The 26,833-nt window shown below is 39.1% G+C and overlaps 1 protein-coding gene across 1 annotated transcript in view; it reads right to left on the reverse strand.

The window, feature by feature from the left end:
* LOC124776894 (putative ATP-dependent RNA helicase TDRD12) overlaps positions 1 to 26,833 on the reverse strand; it is a 451,178-nt gene that overhangs the window by 79,312 nt on the left and 345,033 nt on the right. Inside the window, exons 22-23 of the mRNA XM_047252081.1 lie at positions 23,501 to 23,639; positions 18,753 to 18,881 (exon numbers count right to left, since the gene is read on the reverse strand). Of these exons, the coding sequence (XP_047108037.1) occupies positions 18,753 to 18,881; positions 23,501 to 23,639 (268 nt within the window). The remainder of the gene's footprint in view (positions 1 to 18,752; positions 18,882 to 23,500; positions 23,640 to 26,833) is intronic.

Below are 26,833 nucleotides of genomic sequence, written 5' to 3' on the forward strand. Positions count from 1 at the left end.
TATATATATATATATATATATATATATATATATATATATATATATATATATAATAGAGGGAAACATTCCACGTGGGAAAAATATATCTAAAAAGAAAGATGATGAAACTTACCAAACAAAAGCGCTGGCAGGTCGATAGACACACAAACAAACACAAACATACACACAAAATTCTAGCTTTCGCAACCAATGGTTGCCAGCGCTTTTGTTTGGTAAGTTTCATCATCTTTCTTTTTAGATATATATATATATATATATATATATATATAATGGAAGGAAACATTCCACGTGGGAAAAATTATATATAAAAACAAAGATGAGGTGACTTACCGAACAAAAGCGCTGGCAGGTCGATAGATACACAAACAAACACAAACATACACACAAAATTCAAGCTTTCGCAACAAACTGTTGCCTCATCAGGAAAGAGGGAAGGAGAGGGGAAGACGAAAGGAAGTGGGTTTTAAGGGAGAGGGTAAGGAGTCATTCCAATCCCGGGAGCGGAAAGACTTACCTTAGGGGGAAAAAAGGACAGGTATACACTAGCACACACGCACATATCCATCCACACATACAGACACAAGCAGACATATTTAAAGATGTCAGTCGAGGCGGAAGTGCAGAGGCAAAGATGATGTTGAATGACAGGTGAGGTATGAGTGGCGGCAACTTGAAATTAGCGGAGATTGAGGCCTGGTGGGTAACGGGAAGAGAGGATATATTGAAGAGCAAGTTCCCATCTCCGGAGTTCAGATAGGTTGGTGTTGGTGGGAAGTATCCAGATAACCCGGATGGTGTAACACTGTGCCAAGATGTGCTGGCCATGCACCAAGGCATGCTTAGCCACAGGGTGATCCTCATTACCAACAAACACTGTCTGCCTGTGTCCATTCATGAGAATGGACAGTTTGTTGCTGGTCATTCCCACATAGAATGCATCACAGTGTAGGCAGGTCAGTTGGTAAATCACGTGGGTGCTTTCACATGTGGCTCTGCCTTTGATCGTGTACACCTTCCGGGTTACAGGACTGGAGTAGGTGGTGGTGGGAGGGTGCATGGGACAGGTTTTACACCGGGGGCGGTTACAAGGATAGGAGCCAGAGGGTAGGGAAGGTGGTTTGGGGATTTCATAGGGATGAGCTAACAGGTTACGAAGGTTAGGTGGACGGCAGAAAGACACTCTTGGTGGAGTGGGGAGGATTTCATGAAGGATGGATCTCATTTCAGGGCAGGATTTGAGGAAGTTGTATCCCTGCTGGAGAGCCACATTCAGAGTCTGGTCCAGTCCTGGAAAGTATCCTGTCACAAGTGGGGTACTTTTGTGGTTCTTCTGTGGGGGATTCTGTGTTTGAAGGGATGAGGAAGTGGCTCTGGTTATTTGCTTCTGTACCAGGTCGGGAGGGTAGTTGCAGGATGCGAAAGCTGTTTTCAGGTTGTTGGTGTAATGGTTCAGGGATTCCGGACTGGAGCAGATTCATTTGCCATGAAGACCTAGGCTGTAGGGAAGGGACTGTTTGATGTGGAATATGGTGGCAGCTGTCATAATGGAGGTACTGTTGCTTGTTGGTGGGTATGATGTGAACGGACGTGTGAAGCTGGCCATTGGACAGGTGGAGGTCAACGTCAAGGAAAGTGGCATGGGATTTGGAGTAGGACCAGGTGAATCTGATGGAACCAAAGGAGTTGAGGTTGGAGAGGAAATTCTGGAGTTCTTCTTCACTGTGAGTCCAGATCATGAAGATGTCATCAATAAATCTGTACCAAACTTTGGGTTGGCAGGCCTGGGTAACCAAGAAGGCTTCCTCTAAGCGACCCATGAATAGGTTGGCGTACGAGGGGGCCATCCTGGTACCCATGGCTGTTCCCTTTAATTGTTGGTATGTCTGGCCTTCAAAAGTGAAGAAGTTGTGGGTCAGGATGAAGCTGGCTAAGGTAATGAGGAAAGAGGTTTTAGGTAGGGTGGCAGGTGATCGGCATGAAAGGAAGTGCTCCATCGCAGCGAGGCCCTGGACGTGCGGAATATTTGTGTATAAGGAAGTGGCGTCAATGGTTACAAGAATGGTTTCCGGGGGTAACAGACTGGGTAGGGATTCCAGGCGTTCAAGAAAGTGGTTGGTGTCTTTGATGAAGGATGGGAGACTGCATGTAATGGGTTGAAGGTGTTGATCTACGTAGATAGAGATACGTTCTGTGGGGGCTTGGTAGCCAGCTACAATGGGACGGCCGGGATGATTGGGTTTGTGAATTTTAGGAAGAAGGTAGAAGGTAGGGGTGCGGGGTGTTGGTGGGGTCAGGAGGTTGATGGAGTCAGGTGAAAGGTTTTGTAGGGGGCCTAAGGTTCTGAGGATTCCTTGAAGCTCCGAATGGACATCAGGAATGGGATTACCTTGGCAAACTTTGTATGTAGTGTTGTCTGAAAATTGACGCAGTCCCTCAGCCACATACTCCAGACGATCAAGTACCACGGTCGTGGAACCCTTGTCCGCCGGAAGAATGATGATGGATCGGTGAGCCTTCAGATCACGGATAGCTTGGGCTTCAGCAGTGGTGATGTTGGGAGTAGGATTAAGGTTTTCTAAGAAGGATTGAGAGGCAAGGCTGAAAGTCAGAAATTCCTGGAAGGTTTGGAGAGGGTGATTTCATGTGACATCTCTGCCCAAACTCTTTGCCTTTACAAATGTCTGCTTGTGTCTGTGTATGTGTGGATGGATATGCGTGTGTGTGCGCGAGTGTATACCCGTCCTTTTTTCCCCCTAAGGTAAGTCTTTCCGCTCCCGGGATTGGAATGACTCCTTACCCTCTCCCTTAAAACCCACATCCTTTTGTCTTTCCCTCTCCTTCCCTCTTTCCTGACAAAGCAACCGTTGGTTGCGAAAGCAGAATTTCGTGTGTATGTTTGTGTGTCTATCGAGAAAAGTATATATATATATAAGTATATATATATATATATATACACACACACAGGGTGTTACAAAAAGGTACAGCCAAACTTTCAGGAAACATTCCTCACACACAAATAAAGAAAAGATGTTATGTGGACATGTGTCCAGAAACACTTAATTTCCATGTTAGAGCTCATTTTAGTTTCGTCAGTATGTTCTTCCACCTACGCTCAATGGAGCACGTTATCATGATTTCATGTGCCTTTACAAGTACAACACAAGATGTGGTTCATGCACGATGGAGCTCCTGCACATTTCAGTCGAAGTGTTCATACGCTTCTCAACAACAGATTCGGTGACCAATAGAGTGGTAGAGGCGGACCAATTCCATGGCCTCCACGCTCTCCTGACCTCAATCCTCTTGACTTTCATTTATGGGGGCATTTGAAAGCTCTTGTCTACGCAACCCCGGTACCAAATGTAGAGACTCTTCGTGCTCGTATTGTGGACGGCTGTGATACAATACGCCATTCTCCAGGGCTGCATCAGCGCATCAGAGATTCCATGCGACGGAGGGTGAATGCATGTGTCCTCGCTAACGGAGGACATTTTGAACATTTCCTGTAACAAAGTGTTCGTAGTCACGCTGGTACATTCTGCTGCTGTGTGTTTCCATTCCATGATTAATGTGATTTGAAGAGAAGTAATAAAATGAGCTCTAACATGGAAAGTAATCGTTTCCAGACACATGTCCACATAACATATTTTCTTTCTTTGTGTGTGAGGAATGTTTCTTGAAAGTTTGGCCGTACCTTTTTGTAACACCCTGTATATATTCACAACTCTACTATTTGTCGAGTGGTCTCCTTCACTCCTAAGTTACACATATTCCGGCAGAACTTTCCTTAATATATTTGTATCAATATTTCTCTTGTCTATTCTCCTACTCCTAAAATTGCTTCGTCTCCTTCCCACCAATCTATTGCCAGTACCCTCATCTGAGTCATGAAAGCCCATTCTTATCTTCATACCCCTTTCTTTTTTTCTTTTATTCAATTTTCCAACTTCATTTTCATTATTACTTGTTCTGTTTTTATCTATATGCAAAAAAGGATCTCTAAAGTAAAACTACAACCTAATAAACATAATGTGTGTCAACACGGATAGAGCAGCAGATATTTACAAAACAGATGAAGATAAATCTCATGCGTGTGACTATCATTTTGCCTTGAAGCCAGAAACAACATGCCATGATACTGATTGCGATAGAAGAGTCATGAAACCATGTTGCCCGCTACTTATGGGCACCAAATGTTGATCACAATATGGCCAGAGTTGACAAGAGCACTCCAGGTGTTGTCATCAGGAATGAGATCACATGAACCAGAGAAGCAGGCAAGTATTCTTTTCGGATTATAAATAATTAAAAGGAAAAAAACGAAAGAAAAAATCTTTTATGTAATTTTCGGGACAGTGAAGCTACATGTTAACGTGCTGTTCACAGGTGTCTCAGACAGAGTGCTACAGATGAAGAAACAGGTGCATGTAATTTTTCAACACGCCCATGTGTCATACACATCTGAGAGATGAGGACAGATGATGACAGATGTACTATAGGTCCCATTTTATCACACGTAAACAATTATGTGATCGTATAATCAGTTTCAGCTGTATGCTGGCTGAAACAAAGATTCATCACTTCAAATGGTCATTAATGAACTTGAATCACTTAGTCATGTCAAGTCACCAGTTCAGACAGTTTTTCGTACTTTGAAGAGTCAATGGCAGTGTTCCTGCATTCGTGCTCCTGTGCCTCTCAACATGTATTTAACATACATCCTTGTAAGGTGGAGGCTTCTGTAACCATAGCTAGGTCTGTTGAACTGTGGTCTTTCTATATCTGTTATAAACAGAACTGAGGGAAACTCCTGTCATCAATAACATGTACAATAGAAGAGATGACACTAGCAACAGTAGTATAATTATGAAATTGAGATACTCAGTCATTTTCAACACAGTGGCATAGTAAAAACTCATTTATTGTACTACTTGATGGGAATAAAAAGCCCCACACTTAAAACCCAACTGATCTGATCATAAACTAATTGCACAAGATAGCACATTTTTTTTTAAGTTCATCACTCATTCATCCTCATAGCATCACTCGTGCTCCAAATGTCATGTGCCATCACCATCATCATTATAACCATCACCATCATAATTGTATCATCACCACAATTTATTTCGACAGATAAATCACATCACATGTCATTTTTACACTTTCAAAGGAATTGGAGCATATTAGATTGGATGGCAGCCCTGCAGCCAGGCAGATGCGCATGTACGAAGATCTCACTAAGTTAAGCAATTGTTGTTGTTGTTGTCTTCAGTCCTGAGACTGGTTTGATGCAGCTCTCCATGCTACTCTATCCCGTGCAAGCTTCATCATCTCCCAGTACTTACTGTAACCTACATCCTTCTGAATCTGCTTAGTGTAATCATCTCTTGGTCACCGTCTACAATTTTTACCCTCCACGCTGCCCTCCATGCTACTTTATCCCGTGCAAGCTTCATCATCTCCCAGTACTTACTGTAACCTACATCCTTCTGAATCTGCTTAGTGTAATCATCTCTTGGTCACCGTCTACAATTTTTACCCTCCACGCTGCGCTCCAATGCTACATTTGTGATCCCTTGATGCTTCAGAACATGTCCTACCAACCGGTCCCTTCTTCTTGTCAAGTTGTGCCACAAACTCCCCTTCTCCCCAATTCTATTGAATACCTCCTCATTAGTTATGTGACCTACCCATCTAATCTTCAGCATTCTTCTATAGCACCACATTTTGAAAGCTTCTATTCTCTTCTTGTCCAAACTATTTATTGTCCATGTTTCACTTCCATACATGGCTACACTCCATACAAATACTTTCAAAAATGACTTCCTGACACTGAAATATATACTCGATGTTAACAAATTTCTCTTCTTCAGAAACGCTTTCCTTGCCATTGCCAGTCTACATTTTATATCCTCTCTACTTTGACCATCATCAGTTACTTTGCTCCCCAAATAGCAAAACCGCTTTACTACTTTACGTGTCTCATTTCATAATCTAATTCCCTCAGCATCACCCGACTTAATTCGACTACATTCCATTATCCTGATTTTGCTTTTGTTGATGTTCATCTTATATCCTCCTTTCAAGACACTGTCCATTCCATTCAACTGCTCTTCCCGGGCCCTTGCTGTCTCTGATAGAATTACAGTGTCATCGGTGAACCTCAATGTTTTTCTTTCATATCCATGGATCTTAATTCCTACTCCGAATTTTTCTTTTGTTTCCTTTACTGCTTGCTCAATATACAGATTGAATAACATCGGGGAGAGGCTACAACCCTGTCTCACTCCCTTCCCAATTGCTGCTTCCCTTTCATGCCCCTTGACTCTTATAACTGCCATCTGGTTTCTGTACAAATTGTAAATAGCCTTTCGCTCCCTGTATTTTACCCCTGCCACCTTTAGAATTTGAAAGAGAGTATTCCAGTCAACACTGTCAAAAGCTTTCTCTAAGTCTACAAATGCTAGAAATGTAGATTTGCCTTTCCTTAATCTGTTTTCTAAGATAAGTCGTAGGGTCAGTATTGCCTCACGTGTTCAAACATTTCTACGGAATCCAAACTGATCTTCACCAAGGTTGGCTGCTTTCCATTCATCTGTAAAGAATTCGGGTTAGTATTTTGCAGCTGTGACTTATTAAACTGATAGTTCGGTAATTTTCACATCTGTCAACACCTGCTTTCTTTGGGATTGGAATTATTATATTCTTCTTAAAGTCTGAGGGTATTTCGCCTGTCTCATATATCTTGCTCACCAGATGGTACGGTTTTGTCAGGACTGGCTCTCCCAAGGCCGTCAGTAGTTCCAATGGAATGTTGTCTACTCCTGGGGCCTTGTTTTGACTCAGGTCTTTCAGTGCTCTGTCAAACTCTTCACGCAGTATCGTATCTCCCATTTCATCTTCATCTATATCCTCTTCCATTTCCATAATATTGTCCTCAAGTACATCACCCTTGTATAGACCCTCTATATACTCCTTCCTCCTTTCTGCGTTCCCTTCTTTGCTTAGAACTGGGTTTCCATCTGAGCTCTTGATATTCATACAAGTGGTTCTCTTTTCTCCAAAGGTCTCTTTAATTTTCCTGTAGGCAGTATCTATCTTACCCCTAGTGAGATAAGCCTCTACATCCTTACATTTGTCCTCTAGCCATCCCTGCTTAGCAATTTTGCACTTCCTGTCGATCTCATTTTTGAGACGTTTGTATTCCTTTTTGCCTGCTTCATTTACTGCGTTTTTATATTTTCTCCTTTCATCAATTAAATTCAATATATCTTCTGTTACCCAAGGATTTCTACTAGCCCTCGTCTTTTTACCCACTTCATCCTCTGCTGCCTTCACTACTTCATCCCTCAGAGCTACCCATTCTTCTTCTACTGTATTTATTTCTCCCATTCCTGTCAATTGTTCCCTTATGCTCTCCCTCAAACTCTCTACAACCTCTGGTTCTTTCAGTTTATCTAGGTCCCATCTCCTTAAATTCCCACCTTTATCAGTTTCTTCAGTTTTAATCTACAGTTCATAACCAATAGATTGTGGTCAGAGTCCACATCTGCCCCTGGAAATGTCTTACAATTTAAAACCTGGTTCCTAAATCTCTGTCTTACCATTATGTAATCTATCTGATACCTTCTAGTATCTCCAGGATTCTTCCATGTATACAACCTTCTTTTATGATTCTTGAACCAAGTGTTAGCTATGATTAAGTTACACTCTGTGCAAAGTTCCACCAGACAGCTTCCTCTTTCATTTCTCTCCCCCAATCCATATTCATCCACTATGTTTCCTTCTCTCCCTTTTCCTATTCTCGAATTCCAATCACCCATGACTATTAAATTTTCGTCTCCCTTCACTACCTGAATAATTTCTTTTATCTCATCATACATTCCATCAATTTCTTCATCATCTGCAGAGCTAGGTGGCATATAAACTTGAACTACTGTAGTAGGCATGGGCTTCGTGTCTATCTTGGCCACAATAATGCGTTCACTATGCTGTTGGTAGTAGCTTACCCGCACTCCTATTTTTTTATTCATTATTAAACCTACTCCTGTATTACCCATATTTGATTTTGCATTTATAACCCTGTATTCACCTGACCAAAAGTCTTGTTCCTCCTGCCACCGAACTTCACTAATTCCCACTATATCTAACTTTAACCTATCCATTTCCCTTTTTAAATTTTCTAACCTACCTGCCCGATTAAGGGATCTGACATTCCACGCTCCGATCTGTAGAACGCCAGTTTTCTTTCTCCTGATAAGGACGTCCTCTTGAGTAGTCCCCGCCCGGAGATCCGAATGGGGGACTATTTTACCTCCAGAATATTTTACCCAAGAGGACGCCATCATCATTTAACCATACAGTAAAGCTGCATGCCCTTGGGTAAAATTACGGCTGTAGTTTCCCCTTGCTTTCAGCCGTTCGCAGTACCAGCACAGCAAGGCCATTTTGGTTAGTGTTGCAAGGCCAGATCAGTCAATCATCCAGACTGTTGCCCCTGCAACTACTGAAAAGGCTGCTGCCCCTCTTCAGGAACCACACGTTTGTCTGGCCTCTCAACAGATACCCCTCCGTTGTGGTTGCACTTACGGTACGACCATCTGTATCGCTGAGGCACGCAAGCCTCTCCACCAACGGCAATGTCCATGGTTCATGGGGGTAGGCAAGCAACTAATATTGAAATAAGAGCTAATGTAGTTAATATTATATTTTAGACTATTGCATTTACTTCTTATCTAATATATGTATTGAAAGTTTCGATTTTCTAAACGTAATTACATCAAAAAGGAAGTATTTCGTAAAGGCCGGCAGTCACGAGTTTGTTTACATACTTAGATGCAAATTTCGTACGAGCGTAGATATCTGTTTTTGACTACACTTAGCGCTTCAAAGTTAAATTAATTCATGTCTCTCATCCAGAATTTGTGTGGTTAATTAAAAGTTTCTGAAGAAAGTTTATAAGTTTGTTTACGTTAGTGTTTAGTTACGTATCAGTACAGGTTATGAAACTATTGTATTTTTGAAGTTATTTTCTGCTTTTGTGTTATGTTTTACTATCAAACCATGTGTGACGACAAGTGTGGTGGTCGCCACAGAAATTTGAAAGAGGAGGTGTTCTGTATAGACTGTAGGTTGTGGTTTGATTGGGGCGAGTGCAGCGGAGAGGAAATGAGGGTAGATAATGAGGCTCTTCCACGGCAGTGTAGGTTATGTAGAAAGGACAGAAAAATCGCGGAACAGGAGGCAAAGATTTGTGCACTTGAGGCTGAATTAGAAGTCGCAAATTTGGAATTATGTAAGTTAAGGGAGGAAAAGGACTCTGGGCACTGGGAAACGGTAGCAAGCAAAGGGCGAAAAAGAGAAACAATTGATAAAACTTCTGAAATTCAGTTAGCAAATCAGTTTGGCTTGCTATCTGAAGTAGTGGAGGAAGGGCCTCATTCAGGTGTAGTTGAATGTAGGTTGAAGCAGAATACTAGTTTAAAGAAAAAAAGACAGGTCGGGATCAAACCAGAATAGGAAAAGAAGAATTCTGCTTATAGTAGCAGTCAAGGGAGGGGTGTGGGCCAACAGCTTTAGGAGAAATTAGGGACAGAGTACCAAATCACAAGTTTTGTGAAACCACGTGCTAGCCTTAGCCAGATGACAGAAAACTTAGGTCAGCTATGCAAGGATTTTGAGAAGGAAGATCAGGTAATTATAGTTGGGGGAGCAGGAAACAGCCTGGCTATGAATCCAAGATATAGTATTAGGAGTGACCTGGATAAAATAGGAGCAGAAACTGGGCACACGAATGTGGGGTTTGTGGAAGTCTTTCAGCGCCATGATCAGCCCTGGGTAAACACTGCTGTAAGGCATGTTAACACTGAGCTGTACGGGATGCTCCAGACACCGGCAAAGTCTCACATGAGTGTTGTTCCAGTTGATGCTATTGGTAGGTGGGGTTACACTACACATGGCCTGCACCTTAATAGGAAGGGGAAAGCTAAGTTAGCTTCTCTATTAGCAGATACTGTAAGGGGGGCCACGGTCACACAAGGGGTAATCCCTGTGGTTATTGGGACCAGGCAGACAGGTTTTTTTAGGTTAAAGCCAAATTCCAGACAGGCAACAACCAAGGAAAATAGAAGAAAAGAAACTTCAGGCACAGCAAATAGGGGTAAAGCTAAGGGTGGTATCAACTACTTCACCAAAATATCAGGGGAATAAAAAATAAAGTAGATGAGCTAATAATGTCTTTAGATGATCTCAAAAATAAGAATGAGATTGATATACTTTGTCTGTCTGAGCACCATGTAACTGTGGGGATGGAAAATGTCAGTATAAATGGGTATAATTTAGTATCTTACACTTGTAGATCTAGTAGGATAAAGGAGGAGTTGCCATTTTCATAAAACAAGGGTATAAATACAGAACTGTTGAAGTAAGCAAATTTTGTGTTGATCAGCACTTTGAGGTTTAAGCATGTGAACTTCAGCTAGACAATGTTGTGTTGAATTTAGCAAAAGTGTACAGGTCTCCACTAGGAGATTGTGAACTATTAAAAAAAAGTTGCCTCCCTATTATGCTGTCTGTCAGACAAAAAGAAGAAGTTATTAATCTGTGGTGATTTCAACGTTAACTTTCTAAGCAATTCTGATACGAAAAGTGAACTAGAAGTATTGTTAACAACATATAACTTAGAATCAGTGATCAATTTCCCTACACGTATAGCTCAGGACAGTAGTACTCTAATAGATAATGTATTTGTACAGCAAGAGGATGTAGAACAAACACATGCTTTGCCTGTGGTAAATGGATTATCTGACCATGATGCACAATTGATTAACTTACAAAACCTAACAGGGTGTACACTTCAGAAACCATTATGTAAAAGTGTGAGCATGCTCAACCCAGTATCTATAGATCAGTTCAGAGAAAGTTTAGGAAATGTAAACTGGGAAGATGTATATAATGAGCCAAACGCTAATGATAAATGCAGCATATTTCTTGATAAATTTATATCCCTTTTTGAACATTGTTTTCCAAAGAAAATTACTAAATGTAACACCACAAACCTTTCAAAGAAACCTTGGATTACTACAGGTATTAAGTGTCTTCAGCAAGAAAAAGAAAACTGTATGAGACAGCAAGAACTAGTAAAGAGCCAGAAGTAATTTTACACTATGAAAATTATTGTAACATACTGAGAAAAGTTGTAAGGAAAACAAGAAATATGTATGTTAGAGAAGAAATAACAACTCCAGCAATAAAATCAAATCAATATGAAATGTTATTAGAAGGGAGACAGGAAAAGTAACCACTGGGGTAGATAGTATTAGTGTTAAAGAGAATGAGACCACATTAACCTACAGTAGACAGGTAGCCAATGTATTTAACAATCACTTCTTAAGTGTATGAGAAAAAATTGGTGAGAATAGTTCAAAAGAAAAAGCCAGGCAGTACATGGAAGAGTCAGTTTTGAACAATTTTAGTCAGATTAAGTTTCTTCTAACAACCTCTTGTGAAATAAGGAAAATTATTAAATCTTTGAAAAATAAATGTTCTGTTGGAATAGATGACATCTGTAACAAGTTATTAAAACAATGTGGAGCAATTACAGCTGATGTTTTGAGTTACATATGTAGTGCATCATTGATTCAGGGTATTTTTCCAGACAGGTTAAAATATGCCATTGTCAGGCCTCTCTACAAAAAGGGGGAAACCACAGATGTCAATAGTTACCGGCCAGTATCCTTGCTTACAGCATTTTCAAAAATCTTTGAGAAAGTAATGTACTCAAGAGTGGTTAGCCATCTCAACAGTTATGGGATACTTAGTAAATGACAGTTCGAATCTCAGAAATGCTGTTCCACTGAGACAGCAATATACAATTTCACTGTCCACATAATAGAGTCTTTAAATAGCAAAATGTCAATAGTAGTAATATTCTGTGACTTATCCAAAGCATTTGATTGTGTAAACCATGACATTATGTTAGAGAAATTATAATTCTATAGTATAAATGGAACAGCATATGAGTGGTTTAAGTCATATATACAGAACAGGAAGCAAAAAGTCTCTTTATATGCTTCAAGTGATACAAAGGAATGTGTGTATCTGTGTGTGGTTTGAGGTTTTCGGGTGCTAAAGATACAAAGGAGTTTGCCACTTCATCCAACTGGGGTGAAATTACATTAGGTGTTCCACAAGGTTCGATCATGAGTCCCCTCCTGTTCTTGATATATGTGAATGACCTCCCTTCTTATGTGAAACAAGATACTAAAAATACACTGTTTGCTGATGATACAAGCATAATTATTAATCCAGTAAAAGAAAGTCTGACAGAAAATTATACAAATAAGTTCTTTGGAAAAGTTATTAATTGGTTTTCTGTGAATGGGCTTGCTCTGAACTTTGAAAAAAACACAGTACATCCAATTTTCTGCTGCAAAAAGTATAATTCCTTCAATAAACATAACACATCAAAAGAAGTCAGTAGCCACAGTAGAGCATACTAAGTTTTTGGGTGTATATATGGATGACAATTTCAATTGGAAAATTCATATTGTGGATCTCCTAAAGCGGCTAGGTTCAGCAACTTTTGCAATCAGAATAATTGCCAATTTTGAGGATGTAGAAATTAGTAAGCTAACATACTTTGCATACTTCCACTCTCTGATGTCATACGGAATAATATTCTGGGGCAACTCAACACTTAGGCAAAAGGTATTCACTGCTCAAAAGAAAGTAGTTCGAAGAATGTGTGGGGTTCATAGTCACACAACTTGTACGCATCTGTTTAAAAGATTAGGAATTCTTACAACTGCTTCACAGTACATTTACTCAAGAATTGAAATTTTTTCTCAACAACATGGACCAGTTTAAAATCAACAGCGACATTCATGATTACAATACCAGAAAAAAGGAAGACCTACACCATCCTTTACTTAAACTATCTTTGGCACAGAAAGGTATAAAATATGCTGCTATAAAACATTTTGATAAATTGTTGTTGTGGTCTTCAGTCCTGAGACTGGTTTGATGCAGCTCTCCATGCTACTCTATCCTGTGCAAGCTGCTTCATCTCCCAGTACCTACCGCAACCTACATTCTTTTGAATCTGCTTAGTGTATTCATCTCTTGGTCTCCCTCTACGATTTTTACCCTCCACGCTGCCCTCCAATGCTAAATTTGTGAACCCTTGATGCCTCAGAACATGTCCTACCAACCGATCCCTTCTTCTGGTCAAGTTGTGCCACAAACATCTCTTCTCCCCAATCCTATTGAATACCTCCTCATTAGTTATGTGATCTACCCATCTAAACTTCAGCATTCTTCTGTAGCACCACATTTTGAAAGCTTCTATTCTCTTCTTGTCCAAAATATTTATCATCCATGTTTCACTTCCATACATGGCTACACTCCATACGAATACTTTCAGAAATGACTTCCTGACACTTAAATCAATACTGGATGTTAAGAAATTTCTCTTCTTCAGAAACGCTTTCCTTGCCATTGCCAGCCTACATTTTATATCCTCTCTACTTCGACCATCATCAGTTATTTTGCTCCCCAAATAGCAAAACTCCTTTACTACTTTAAGTGCCTCATTTCCTAATCTAATTCCCTCAGCATCACCCGACTTAATTAGACTACATTCCATTATCCTTGTTTTGCTTTTGTTGATGTTCATCTTATATCCTCCTTTCAAGACACTGTCCATTCCATTCAACTGCTCTTCCAAGTCCTTTGCTGTCTCTGACAGAATTACAATGTCATCGGCGAACCTCAAAGTTTTTATTTCTTCTCCATGAATTTTAATATCTACTCCGAATTTTTCTTTTGCTTCCTTTACTGCTTGCTCAATATACAGAGTGAACAACATCGGGGAGAGGCTACAACCCTGTCTTACTCCCTTCCCAACCACTGCTTCCCTTTCATGTCCCTCGACTCTTATAACTGCCATCTGGTTTCTGTACAAATTGTAAATAGCCTTTCGCTCCCTGTATTTTACCCCTGCCACCTTTAGAATTTGAAAGAGAGTATTCCAGTCAACAATCTTTCTTCTAAGATAAGTCGTAATGTCAGTATTGCCTCACGTGTTCCAGTGTTTCTACGGAATCCAAACTGATCTTCCCCGAGGTTGGCTTCTACTAGTTTTTCCATTCGTCTGTAAAGAATTCGTGTTAGTATTTCGCAGCTGTGACTTATTAAACTAATAGTTTGGTAATTTTCACATCTGTCAACACCTGCTTTCTTTGGGATTGGAATTATTATATTCCTCTTGAAGTCTGAGGGTATTTCGCCTGTTTCATACATCTTGCTCACCAGATGGTAGAGTTTTGTCAGGACTGGCTCTCCCAAGGCCGTCAGTAGTTCCAATAGAATGTTGTCTACTCCGGGGGCCTTGTTTCGACTCAGGTCTTTCAGTGCTCTGTCAAACTCTTCACGCAGTATCATATCTCCCATTTCATCTTCATCTACATCCTCTTCCATTTCCATAATATTGTCCTCAAGTACATCGCCCTTGTATAGACCCTCTATATACTCCTTTCTCCTTTCTGCGTTCCTTTCTTTGCTTAGATCTGGGTTTCCATCTGAGCTCTTGATGTTCATGCAAGTGGTTCTCTTATCTCCAAAGGTCTGTTTAATTTTCCTGTAGGCAGTATCTATCTTACCCCTAGTGAGATAAGCCTCTACATCCTTACATTTGTCCTCTAGCCATCCCTGCTTAGCAATTTTGCACTTCCTGTCGATCTCATTTTTGAGACGTTTGTATTCCTTTTTGCCTGCTTCATTTACTGCGTTTTTATATTTTCTCCTTTCATCAATTAAATTCAATATATCTTCTGTTACCCAAGGATTTCTACTAGCCCTCGTCTTTTTACCCACTTCATCCTCTGCTGCCTTCACTACTTCATCCCTCAGAGCTCCCCATTCTTCTTCTACTGTATTTATTTCTCCCATTCCTGTCAATTGTTCCCTTATGCTCTCCCTCAAACTCTCTACAACCTCTGGTTCTTTCAGTTTATCCAGGTCCCATCTCCTTAAATTCCCATATTTTTGCTGTTTCTTCAGTTTTAATCTACAGGTCATAACCAATAGATTGTGGTCAGAGTCCACATCTGCCCCTGGAAATGTCTTACAATTTAAAACCTGGTTCCTAAATCTCTGTCTTATCATTATATAATCTATCTGATACCTTTTAGTATCTCCAGGACTCTTCCAGGTATACAAACTTCTTTCATGATTCTTAAACCAAGTGATAGTTATGATTATGTTGTGCTCTGTGCAAAATTCTACCAGTCGGCTTCCTCTTTCATTTCTTAGCCCCAATCCATATTCACCTACTATGTTTCCTTCTCTCCCTTTTCCTACACTCGAATTTGATAAATTACCATATGAAATAAAATGCCTGACAGACAGCAGTAATAGTTTCAAAAACTAATTGAGATCAACCTCCTCAACAACTCCTCCTATACCATAGATGAATTCTTGAATATGTATGAGTAAATAAATCTGGAGGCATTTTGTGCCATTTAAGGGAATGGGACAGATAATAGAAATATTTAGGTATAACTATGATGTAATATATTTAAAAAGAAAAAAAAAAAAAAAAAAAAAAAACCCCACTTATTTCCTGTGCGAATTTCTTGTGCATTTGACACGTTCCACATCATAACGGTTCTCCAAGCTACTGATCAATGGAACACGTAACTAACTAAATAACTATAGAAGAAGGCAACACACTTTCAGACCCTGTTACACAAATTTCATGCTTCTATTACTTCACTGTCAACTTGACATAAAACAATATGATGTTAACTGATGAAAGGGGAAAATATAAAAATGCAGTAAATGAAGCATGCAAAATGGAATACCGACGTCTCAAAAATGAGATAGACAGAAGTACAAAATGGCTAAGCAGGGATGGCTTGAGGTCAAATGTAAGGATGTAGAGGCTTATCTTACTAGGGTTAAGATAGATACTGCTTACAGGAAAATTAAAGAGACCTTTGGAGAAAAGAGAACCATTTGCAAGAATATCAAGAGCTCAGATGGAAACCGACTTCTAAACGAAGAAGGGAAAGCAAGATGGAAGGAATATATAGACAGTCTATACAAGGGCGATGTATTTGACGAAAATATTATGGAAATGGAAGAGAATGTCGATGAAGATGAAATGGGAGATATGATAATGCACAAGGAGTTTGACAGAGCACAGAAAGACCTAAGTCGAAACAAGGCCCTGGGAGTAGACAACATTATATTAGAACTACTGACAGCCTTGGGAGAGCCAGCCCTAACAAAACTATACTATCTGGTGAGCAAGATGTATGAGACAGGCGAAATGCCCTCACACTCCAAGAAGAATATAATAATTCCAATCCCAAAGAAAGCAGGTGTTGACAGATGTGAAAATTACCAACCTATCAGTTCAATAAGTCACGCCTGCAAAATACTAACGCAAATTCTTTATAGATGAATGGAAAAACTGGTAGAAGCTGAGGATGGGGAAGATCAGTTTGGATTCCATAGAAATGTTGGAACACATGAGGGAATACTGACCCGAAGACTTTTCTTAGAAGATAGATTAAGGAAAGGCAAACCTACATTTCTGGCATTTGTAGACTTAGAGAAAGCTTTTGACAATGTTGACTGGAATACTCTCTTTCAAATTCTAAAGGTGGCAGGGGTAAAATACAGGGAGCGAAAGGCTATTTACAATTTGTACAGAAACCAGATGGCAGTTATAAGAGTCGAGGGACATGAAAGGGAAGCAGTGGTTGGGAAGGGAGTAAGACAGGGTTGTAGCCTCTCCCCGATGTTGTTCACTCTGTATATTGAGCAAGCAGTAAAGGAAGCAAAAGAAAAATTCGGAGTAGATATTAAAATTCATGGAGAAGAAATAAAAACTTTGAGGTTCGCCAATGACATTGTAATTCTGTCAGAGACAGCAAAGGACTTGGAAGAGCAGTTGAATGGAATGGACAGTGTCTTGAAAGGAGGATATAAGATGAACATCAACAAAAGCAAAACAAGGATAATGGAATGTAGTCTAATTAAGTCGGGTGATGCTGAGGGAATTAGATTAGGAAATGAGGCACTTAAAGTAGTAAAGGAGTTTTGCTATTTGGGGAGCAAAATAACTGATGATGGTCGAAGTAGAGAGGATATAAAATGTAGGCTGGCAATGGCAAGGAAAGCGTTTCTGAAGAAGAGAAATTTCTTAACATCCAGTATTGATTTAAGTGTCAGGAAGTCATTTCTGAAAGTATTCGTATGGAGTGTAGCCATGTATGGAAGTGAAACATGGACAATAAATAGTTTGGACAAGAAGAGAATAGAAGCTTTTGAAATGTGGTGCTATAGAAGAATGCTGAAGATTAGATGGGTAGATCACATAACTAATGAGGAGGTATTGAATAGGATTGGGGAGAAGAGAAGTTTGTGGCACAACTTGACTAGAAGAAGGGATCGTTTGGTAGGACATGTTCTGAGGCATCAAGGGATCACCAATTTGGTATTGGAGGGCAGCGTGGAGGGTAAAAATCGTAGAGGGAGACCGAGAGAAGAATACACTAAGCAGATTCAAAAGGATGCAGGTTGCAGTAGGTACTGGGAGATGAAGAAGCTTGCACAGGATAGAGTAGCACAGAGAGCTGCACCAAACCAGTCTCTGGACTGAAGATCACAACAACAACAACATTAATGTCTGAGGACAAAGATAAAAGTTCTTTTCTCTTTTACTAAAAGTGAAGTATTCATCTGCAGTTTCTGATAATTTGGGCAACTAATTTTATTGGTATATGAATCAAGAATGCAGATATTCATATTCTCCACAACAACTATTACAGGTATACTCAGTTTAATAAAGTTGTTTGTATGGGGCTGTCAAGTACCCATTTCTGTCTTCAAAGAATCTGCCAAATAAAGATTTTCAACACTACATCCAATGTCAGCTTTTTAGTTCATTGTAAACACTCTTTACTGGAATATTAATCTTACTATTAATATCATATATTGAATTAGAGATAGTGAAAAATACCTCCATTCCTTCTACAGGCAAATTTTTAAAGGGGTTTTGTATTAAAAATGCCACATGAATAAGTTATAAGAGTCAGTAAAACTGTCAGGAGAAGAATGGAAGGATTTCTGGATTGAGAAACTCATCTGAGCCTCAACTTTCTTTTTTTAAATAAAAAAAATCCTAATGTTCTTAAGATGATGTGCCAGATCACTCCACTAATGCTCTGGTTCATTACAAGTTTACTACTATCTAGCAAAGTTGATATCAAGAGTTTGGAAGGAAAGTGGATGAGCCTATGACAAATTGAAGCTGTGAGTTGGTTTAGGAGGTGTAACTACATGCGATATCTGGGAGTGCACTACCTGCTTAAGGCACGGATCCAGGATCAGATCCTGGTGTGGCACAAACATGTTTCATAGCAATTCTTTAAAGTACGTGAACAAAATATTATGCAAACAAAACTATCAACATTTTGCCTACAGTTATGGGCAGCTCTTCTTGAGATATTAATAATGCCAGTAGTTTTATTTGACAATGGCAGGGTCACACACACACAAAAGAATTTTAATACAATGGATTCTGCTTGGGAATAGCTAGATTGATATACAAATAAAAATATAATATTCATATACAAATAATGATATATTTAATCCAAAGCTGCCTTTCAATTAAAAGTTACAGTAAGAATATCAATCATAAAAATGATAGTAAAGACAATGTAATTGAGGGCAAGCCTGACCTTTGCATGAACATATCTTAGTAAACCACTGTCATCCAAGTACATCATATCATAAAATGTATCAGTAGTTGCAGTTCCCCAGTTGCTTTCTGAGATTTGGAGAACACCAGCCAGTTCACATTCTACAGCCTGTAATATACACCAACAACAAATTAAAAACAATTATATAGCCTGTAATATGCACCAACAACAAATTAAAAACAATTATTTGTATATTGTACAATTCAAAGAATGTGATCAATATAATAAAAGCAAATAAATCAGGGAACTGGCAACAAAGTATACGAAACCATACCTATATAATAACAAAAAATTCAGTTATAATTAATTACGTGATATATATGATTTAAATTTGTTAAATTTACATCTTCCACGTCATGAGCAATAACAGTAAATAATAAATTACAAGAAAATTGACGTATCTGGAAAATATTATAAACAACGTATTCAGTACTTGCATCATTTCATGAGTTTAGGAAGATTGAGCTTCATATATCACTTACCTGCAGCAGAGTTTTGAAACATTTCTGGTAACTGGCCTAAAAAGTCAGAAAGACATTTTGAATTCTTGGATAGTTACTGAAATTTTTCCTTTATCACTTAAACCAGTTCCTTTTGCAAAGCATGTATCTTCATCTTTAGAAAAAATGCCTGACATATTGAGCTCTCATTTTCATGGTGCCTTACTGCTCACAAGCAGTATCATAATGACAAGACAGACGACAGCACAGTACAGATGATTATGAAGCTGCCTCAATGCTAAGGCTGTGTGGGTTTAACATGTACAAGATATTAACTATGTAAAATAAGGGAAGGCAACTACTCACCAATAGCAGGTCGATGTGTAGAGGACATTAACAGAAAAAAGTATTTGTGCTAGCTTTTGAGCATTCACACTTTTTCTAGCCGTAATCATTGGTGTGTGTGTGTGTGTGTGTGTGTGTGTGTGTGTGTGTGTGTGTGTTTAACGTGTGTACTTTTGATAGAAAAAGAGCAACTGCTCAAAAGCTAGTGTGAATGCTGTTTTCTGTTAAACGTTTCTGTCCTCTGCACATCAACCTGCTAGAGATGAGTGGTTGCCTTTCTCTTATTTCATATACTGCTCCACTCAAGAATTTCATTATTGTCCAATATTACTGTGTGTTTTATTATTTTACTATAACTGGTAGTATGTACACTGCTGTAGGTGTTTTGTTATTAAAATCAACCCATTGGTTCTAGCCCAATATGCTTGTTACTAGACAGATATAAAGGTACTTAATCATTGTTGCAAATATGAAGTGTGCTGTTGGCATATGACCTTCAAAACAGCATTCCCTACCAAGCCCTGCTCACATAAATTGCCGTTCTCTGATAACTGGTGTATCATGTGTGACTGTGCACTTTAATACTATATGTTACTTTCATCTTTTGATATGCTAGGTGGTTAGCACATTTGTTGAATGCTGACAAAAAAGAAATGCATAAGGTCTAAATGTATTTAGACAAAGTCAAAGCAGTTACTTGGCGAATTACCACACCTATTATCTGTGTTCTGTATAGCAACTGTTTTATAACTTCAACTAATAATAATATGCTGGAGAATTAATACAGGGAAAAAAACTTTTTTAACATGGCAATTTTAGAAAAGTCTCTTTTTGTCTAGACTGGAGATAAACTTCAACAATTAATGGAAGTACTTAACCGTGTTTTGCAGCAATATGTACTGAAAAAATTCTCTTGTGTTTCCAGCCCTGTTAAGTTATTTAAAATCCAGCAGCTTTCAACTGTGTACTCTTCGCCCATTGTCAAATGGAACTTGCAGACAAGCAAGGAGTACTCGGTTGTCAGCTCATGAATTTCAGGCATGATTATCAGTCACAGCAAATAATGCAGTTGGAGGAAGCTGGTGCTCCAGACATGAAAGGCTAAGTTAATTACATCTACTAGAAATGTTATAGACAATGTTTGCAATGATGCAAATAAGCCTGTAGTAGTAGTAGTAGTAGTAGTAGTAGTTGTTGTTGTTACTGTTAGAGTAGAATAATAATTGGCAAGTCTTCTGGGCCATATGGATGAAAAATTCATTAAGAACAGGTCTGGATAAGGATGTACTTGCCCATCATTAAGGAGTTTTGCCAAGTAGAAAACTGAAGGATGCGAACATCAATTGTAAAAAGTTCACCCTGTTCACCAGATTTAAGTGCACTCTGACTTCCACCTGTTTCCTCTTTTTTTTCTTTTTTCTTTTTTTAAATTATGTTTGGAAGATGTTTTGACTGAGATATTGGTTTGCACCCAAGTATTTTGCAAGCCTTCCAGAAATCATGGGTGAAGTCTAATCATAAATAATAAAAATAAATTAAAAAGAAGAAATAAAAAATAAAAAAGCTGGAGAGGGCACTGATTCAGATAAGTATTACACTAAAAAATTAGTACAGTTTTATCCCGAAAAGTATATTTCACAGTCACACTGAGAACATTTTCACAATAAATGAGGTGTGAACATTGCTGTTCTCTATGGCTTACTAATATAAATATCTTTATCAACCCACAGTTACAGTTTATGCTCTCTACCATGCACTGCAGTACAAAGCATAATTATAGTATGTGGAATTTTTGCCTACACTTCTGCGTATGACAATGCCAGTTAATTATGTGGACCCTCCAACAACAAGGTCAACCTACAAATCAGTTGTAATACATAATATTCTATTCCAATATATTCAAAGTGAGTCTTATTTTAATAGTTAGTCTCAACTTGCAAAATACGCTACATTCAATTCTCGGTGATCACCTCTAATTTTTTGATATGAGAAGATCTGGAATGGGGTGCATAGATCATCATGAGGTCAAGTGAGAAGCTACTTCAAGATAAGAGCAGTGCATTTGTCACACAAGAAGCCAAAGGTGGCAAGAAATCAATAGGCTTCCACTACATTTGACTTATTTATTGGTTGCAAAATGTTAGAAAGCAAGTTCATAATAACAAAACAATTAAGAAGAAAACACATATTATTTCAAAGATAATGTTGTTTGTCTTGTATGTTTGACAGTCACACTGATGTCAGATGAGAATTTGTTGGCCAGCCTCCGTATGGTACTGCTACATATACTCCGTTCATCATAAGAATAAACCTGATGTAAACATTACACAACATCAACATATTCTTCCGCATTTGCTGAAACTTAATTGGATTTCGTTTCACGTGGGACTGAAGCTGTCTCGAGTACAGTCAAGTACGACAATGAGAATAAGTTTCATGCTGTGCGTTATGCAAACATTGGCTCAGAGATAATATGGAGCAACAGCTTTACTGATGCATTTAACTTCGACAGCACTGGCCAGGCAAGTGATCCAACTCAACTGCAGTGGTGTAAATAGTTGCAGTAACGACATAAAAAGTGACAAGCTGAGAACAATATACCTTTGAATGTCATTTAGTTTTGAAACAAAAGGAGATAATACATGGTAAAACTCAGATGTTATGCTTCTTAGGAGACTGGATGGAAAACATAACTTGCTCTTGATCTTAGCTAACATGGTATTGTAATTAAAAACAAGAGTGATATGAATTCCTGACTTTAACAATGGTAATTTTTCTGTATGAGATATGTGCGGCGCAAAAGCAAACTGATGGGATTTTACCACGTGGCTAAATATTTAAGCCACTAAAGGTATTACACTCAGTCATCTGGTAATCTCTGAACTCCTTTCATATCAGACTCGGAGATTGCTTATCTCAATGGTTGGCCTATGATAGTCACATTGCCAAACTAGCTTGACTGGTCTTTGCTTTATTAACTCTATCATTCCAGTTTTGTGTACTCTGCTATGGTTAGTAAAATTCATATTGAGAGTGGTAGCAAAATTTACATTACAAGTATTCACTGTTCTCATACTGGTTGTTTAATGAGCAGTATTAACCACAGGAGGTGAAATTTTTTAGGACCGCTGACACACAAATGTAAAATTATTTGACGCCATCATAGCTTTTAGAACTATTAGTTCTTTCCTCTGGGATGAGCAAGGGATTGGTTGGGGGAGGCTAGAAAGATGGGCAGGTCACTCAGACTGCAGGATGAGAGAGAGCAACAGGTGGATATTTCTCATCCTGGAGTCTGAATAACCTGTCGTTCTTTTAACCTTCCTCAACCTATCCCTTTCTCATCCCAGAGGAAAGAACTAATAATTCTGAAAGCTATGACAGTGTTGTGTACTTTTATATTTGTCTATCAGCAGTAGTAAGTATTTCCCCTCTAGAAAGTAATCACCGGCTTTTCTGTCCACTCCCGACACAAACGCATAATCTGTAATCAATGGCAACTGAATGAAAGCCAATAATGAGAGTGAGAAAGTGTAAGTATAATGCAGGTTTGAAATACAGTTAACAGAACAGTGTGGTTGACAGTGTCACAGGCAACGGACTGTACTAGACTGAGTCATGGCTTACTGCCCAGCCCCGTAGCTGTGAGCTGCTCAGCCCATGTGACATGCCACTCATGTCCATGGTGGTGATCATCATATTTGACCTGTAGTGAATATGAGCAGTTATCAATGTCAGCCATCAGCAGGGATATTAAACTGGCCAACAATTCTGTCACATAATTTTACAGTTTTCTCAAGTGAGTTTTCCTTTTGAAATTATTGTTTCAATGTAAAGTTATTATAGATTGTCACTTTAATGTAAAAGTGCTGCTACATATGGCCAGACCCAATCACATAAGTATCTAGCAAACTATGTGGACTTCAAACCAACAGTGCATACCTGGAATGGAAGTCGATCAATCCATGTCTTGCTTATGGGTGCAACATCTTCCTGGTTGACTGTCGCACGATCTCCACAATCAACGAAGAATAATTCATATTTTCCTTCAACAATTTTAAGGACTTTAGCCCTGTACCACCTAAGAAAAAAATAAAAATTCAACAAAAATGTCACTTGCGAGGAGAAAACATTTCTCCTACTTAAGGATAGGAAAGAAAAATAATAAATCTAGATATTAGTCAACTATCTTCCACAAGCAGCAGAGCCATAGTAAATTAGAAGCTGGAATTAATGCAACTATACGGCATTGTGTGTCCAACAAAATGATTCGTTACAGTAGAAACAGCAAAAAATTTACAATTTCTTTTATAAAAACCAGGAAATTTATGAATGAACAGATCACCCAAAAATATGCAGATTGAGGCTATGTAAAAGCCAGAGACAATGCCAGACTAATGCAGTTGATAAAACGATAGTGAAATTGAGGCAGCAGGAAGGAACAGCAGAACTGGAAAGCACACGAAAATAGAAACTGACACATTACATCACCAGCTCTAGGTCTTTGCAATACTTCAGACATTCCTCCACGTACTGAAATTACTTACTTAAATGCACTAACGTATGGTGTGTGTGTGTGTGTGTGTGTGTGTGTGTGTGCGTGTGTGTGTGTGTGTGAGAGAGAGAGAGAGAGAGAGAGAGAGAGAGAGTTTTCTGCCTTACATTTGTTACTGAAGCTTTTCTTCATAAACTGAAATTCTTAGGAGAATTAATGAATATTACAGAATGTTCTTGCTCCGGTCTTATGTAACACCCACACAAATAATCAACCAATTAATGCATACTATACTGCCACATATACAAGGAGTACCAAAAAGAAATTGAACTATTTTTTTTACTTATTTATTCACATTTTAAGCACAAACCTTCAATCCCCTTCAAAGTATTCTCCACTTGCACTAATACACTTGCCTAATCTTTTATTCCGTTTCTCAAAAAATTCATGTTTTGTGTTACTTGACAGCACCTCCATTATTTTCTTCTTCTTCTTCTCAGCAACATCAGCAAAATGCTTTTCTTTCATGTCACTTTTCATTCTAGGTAAAAAAAAAAGGGGGGGGGGGGGAGGGCTGTGAAAGCAGGGGCATTGTCACGGTGGAAAAACAAGTCAAGGTAAGTCTTTCCGCTCCCGGGATTGAAATGACTCCTTACCCTCTCCCTTAAAACCCACATCCTTTCGTCTTTCCCCCTCCTTCCCTCTTTCTTGATGAGGCAACAGTTTGTTGCGAAAGCTTGAATTTGTGTGTTTGTGTGTGTTAGTTTGTGTGTCTATCGACCTGCCAGCGCTTCGTTTGGTAAGTCACATCATCTTTGTTTTTTATATATACAGAGGGAAACATTCCACGTGGATTGTAACTGCAGCACCAAGCTTCGTCACCTGTGGTAATTTTTGAAAGCAAGTTTGTATCATTTCAGGATGTTTCTTTTCAAAGCACAGCATGATCCCACACAATCTTGTTTTCATTCAGCAGTCATGGCACAAATCTGGCAGCCACCATTTTCATTCCCAAACCTTCTGTCACAATTCACTGCACCGAACTCCAAGTCACTCCTGACAACTCCACAATTTCTTCTATAGCCCGTCTAGCCTGTCAGTGATCTTTATTAAGGATTGCACTAATGTTTTCAACGTTTTCATGTGTTCAGGCTGAGGATGGACAATCAGAACAAGGTTTTTCATCAACTGACGTTTCACCATGTCTGAAATTGGGAAACCACTCAAACATTTCAATTTTCCCCATAGCATCACCCTTGTATGCTGTTTTTAACATTTCAGGAATTTCTGGTCCACTTTTTCTGAGCCAAAAGAAGATTTTCACCACCACTTGCTGTTCATGAAAATCAGCCATTGCAAAAATGATAATCACACAAAACAGTTGTTAATATAAATTCTGTCGAAACTAGTCCTGACCTCCTTCAGTGAGAGTACTCAGCTTACTGACTATGTTCGCTCTATGTGCTCCTAGTGGCAAAATGCGGTACTACAAAAACTCTGCCCACCAAAAAAACTAGTTCAGTTTCTTCTGGGTACCCTGTCACATGTTACTGATTCCAGGTTCCACAGGTGCCATATGTTGAGAATGATATAATTATTGTTCTACCTTGGCTGCACAATATCGTCCTCTGTTGTATATGAGACTAGTAGGCAAGCCTATCATCATCCTATGCCTATGTGATGCAAACATGCTTCAGTTCAAATATTAGTGTAAGCACCACATATTAGTGTAAGCACCACACAAATGCCAGTAGACCTGACTTGATAACAAAGATATAAATGCTTTGTCACTTATGTCTGACATAAACAGTGATAAAAATGTGATGAATATCATGCTCACAAGACATTTCATTACATTAAATGTGTGCCAACTTCAAAATGGCTAACAGCTGCAGCTAATCATGAATTACATACATTAAATGATCACATTGTTTATCAAATGCAGAAAAGTGGTTATATCCGTCTGTAACCACACAAGTTTGATAGAGCACTTTCTAAAGCCTAAACTTTGTAAGGTTAAAGTGTACACGTTCTAATTATGTAATCATGAAGAAAATCAGGTGTTGAATATATTTATAGCCCAACTTAAACTAGTAGACACTTGACACGTAGAGGGCTGGACTACTCCTCCCATCAATACACCAAGTAGTGCCTAGCACTGTCAGCTCCCACCATGTTGCCACTTCCACTTCACTGCCCTGTGTAAAATATTTGCCCTGCGTAGAACATTGTGTCAGCCAGTCCTCATTGATTCATTGCAGTAAGAGATCTGGGTACTTTGAATTTCATGTGCCTTAAAATATGTGATGATAGTAGTCGAAAGAGGAACAGACCAAGGCTACACACACCTAGAAAAGTACTGCCTCGCGAAATGTGCTGCAACCAGAGGTGGCAGGCAAGGCTGCTTGGTGCAGTGTCAGAGGCTGTAGGGGAGGGAGGGAGAGAAAAAGAAAGGGAGTGGAAAGGAGAGGAGCAGAGAAAAGGAAAAGATCAGTGGATGCATTGGCAGAGAGCACTGTAGTATGGGAGTGAAGGCATGTGGGTTGGGAGGAGAAGATAGGACAGAGTGGGTGGAAACTGTTGGATGGAGGGTGTGAGGATGACAGGTTACCGTAGACTGAGGCCAGGATGACATCAGGAGCAGAGAATGTGTTGTAAGGTTAACTGCCATTTGCAAAATGGCTCTGAGCACTATGGAACTTAACATATGAGGACATCAGTCCCCCCTAGAACTTAGAACTACTTAAACCTACATAACCTAAGGACATCACACACACCCA

This window comes from Schistocerca piceifrons, chromosome 2 (assembly GCF_021461385.2).
Source record: "Schistocerca piceifrons isolate TAMUIC-IGC-003096 chromosome 2, iqSchPice1.1, whole genome shotgun sequence".
In the NCBI taxonomy this organism is placed as follows: Eukaryota; Metazoa; Arthropoda; class Insecta; order Orthoptera; family Acrididae; genus Schistocerca; species Schistocerca piceifrons.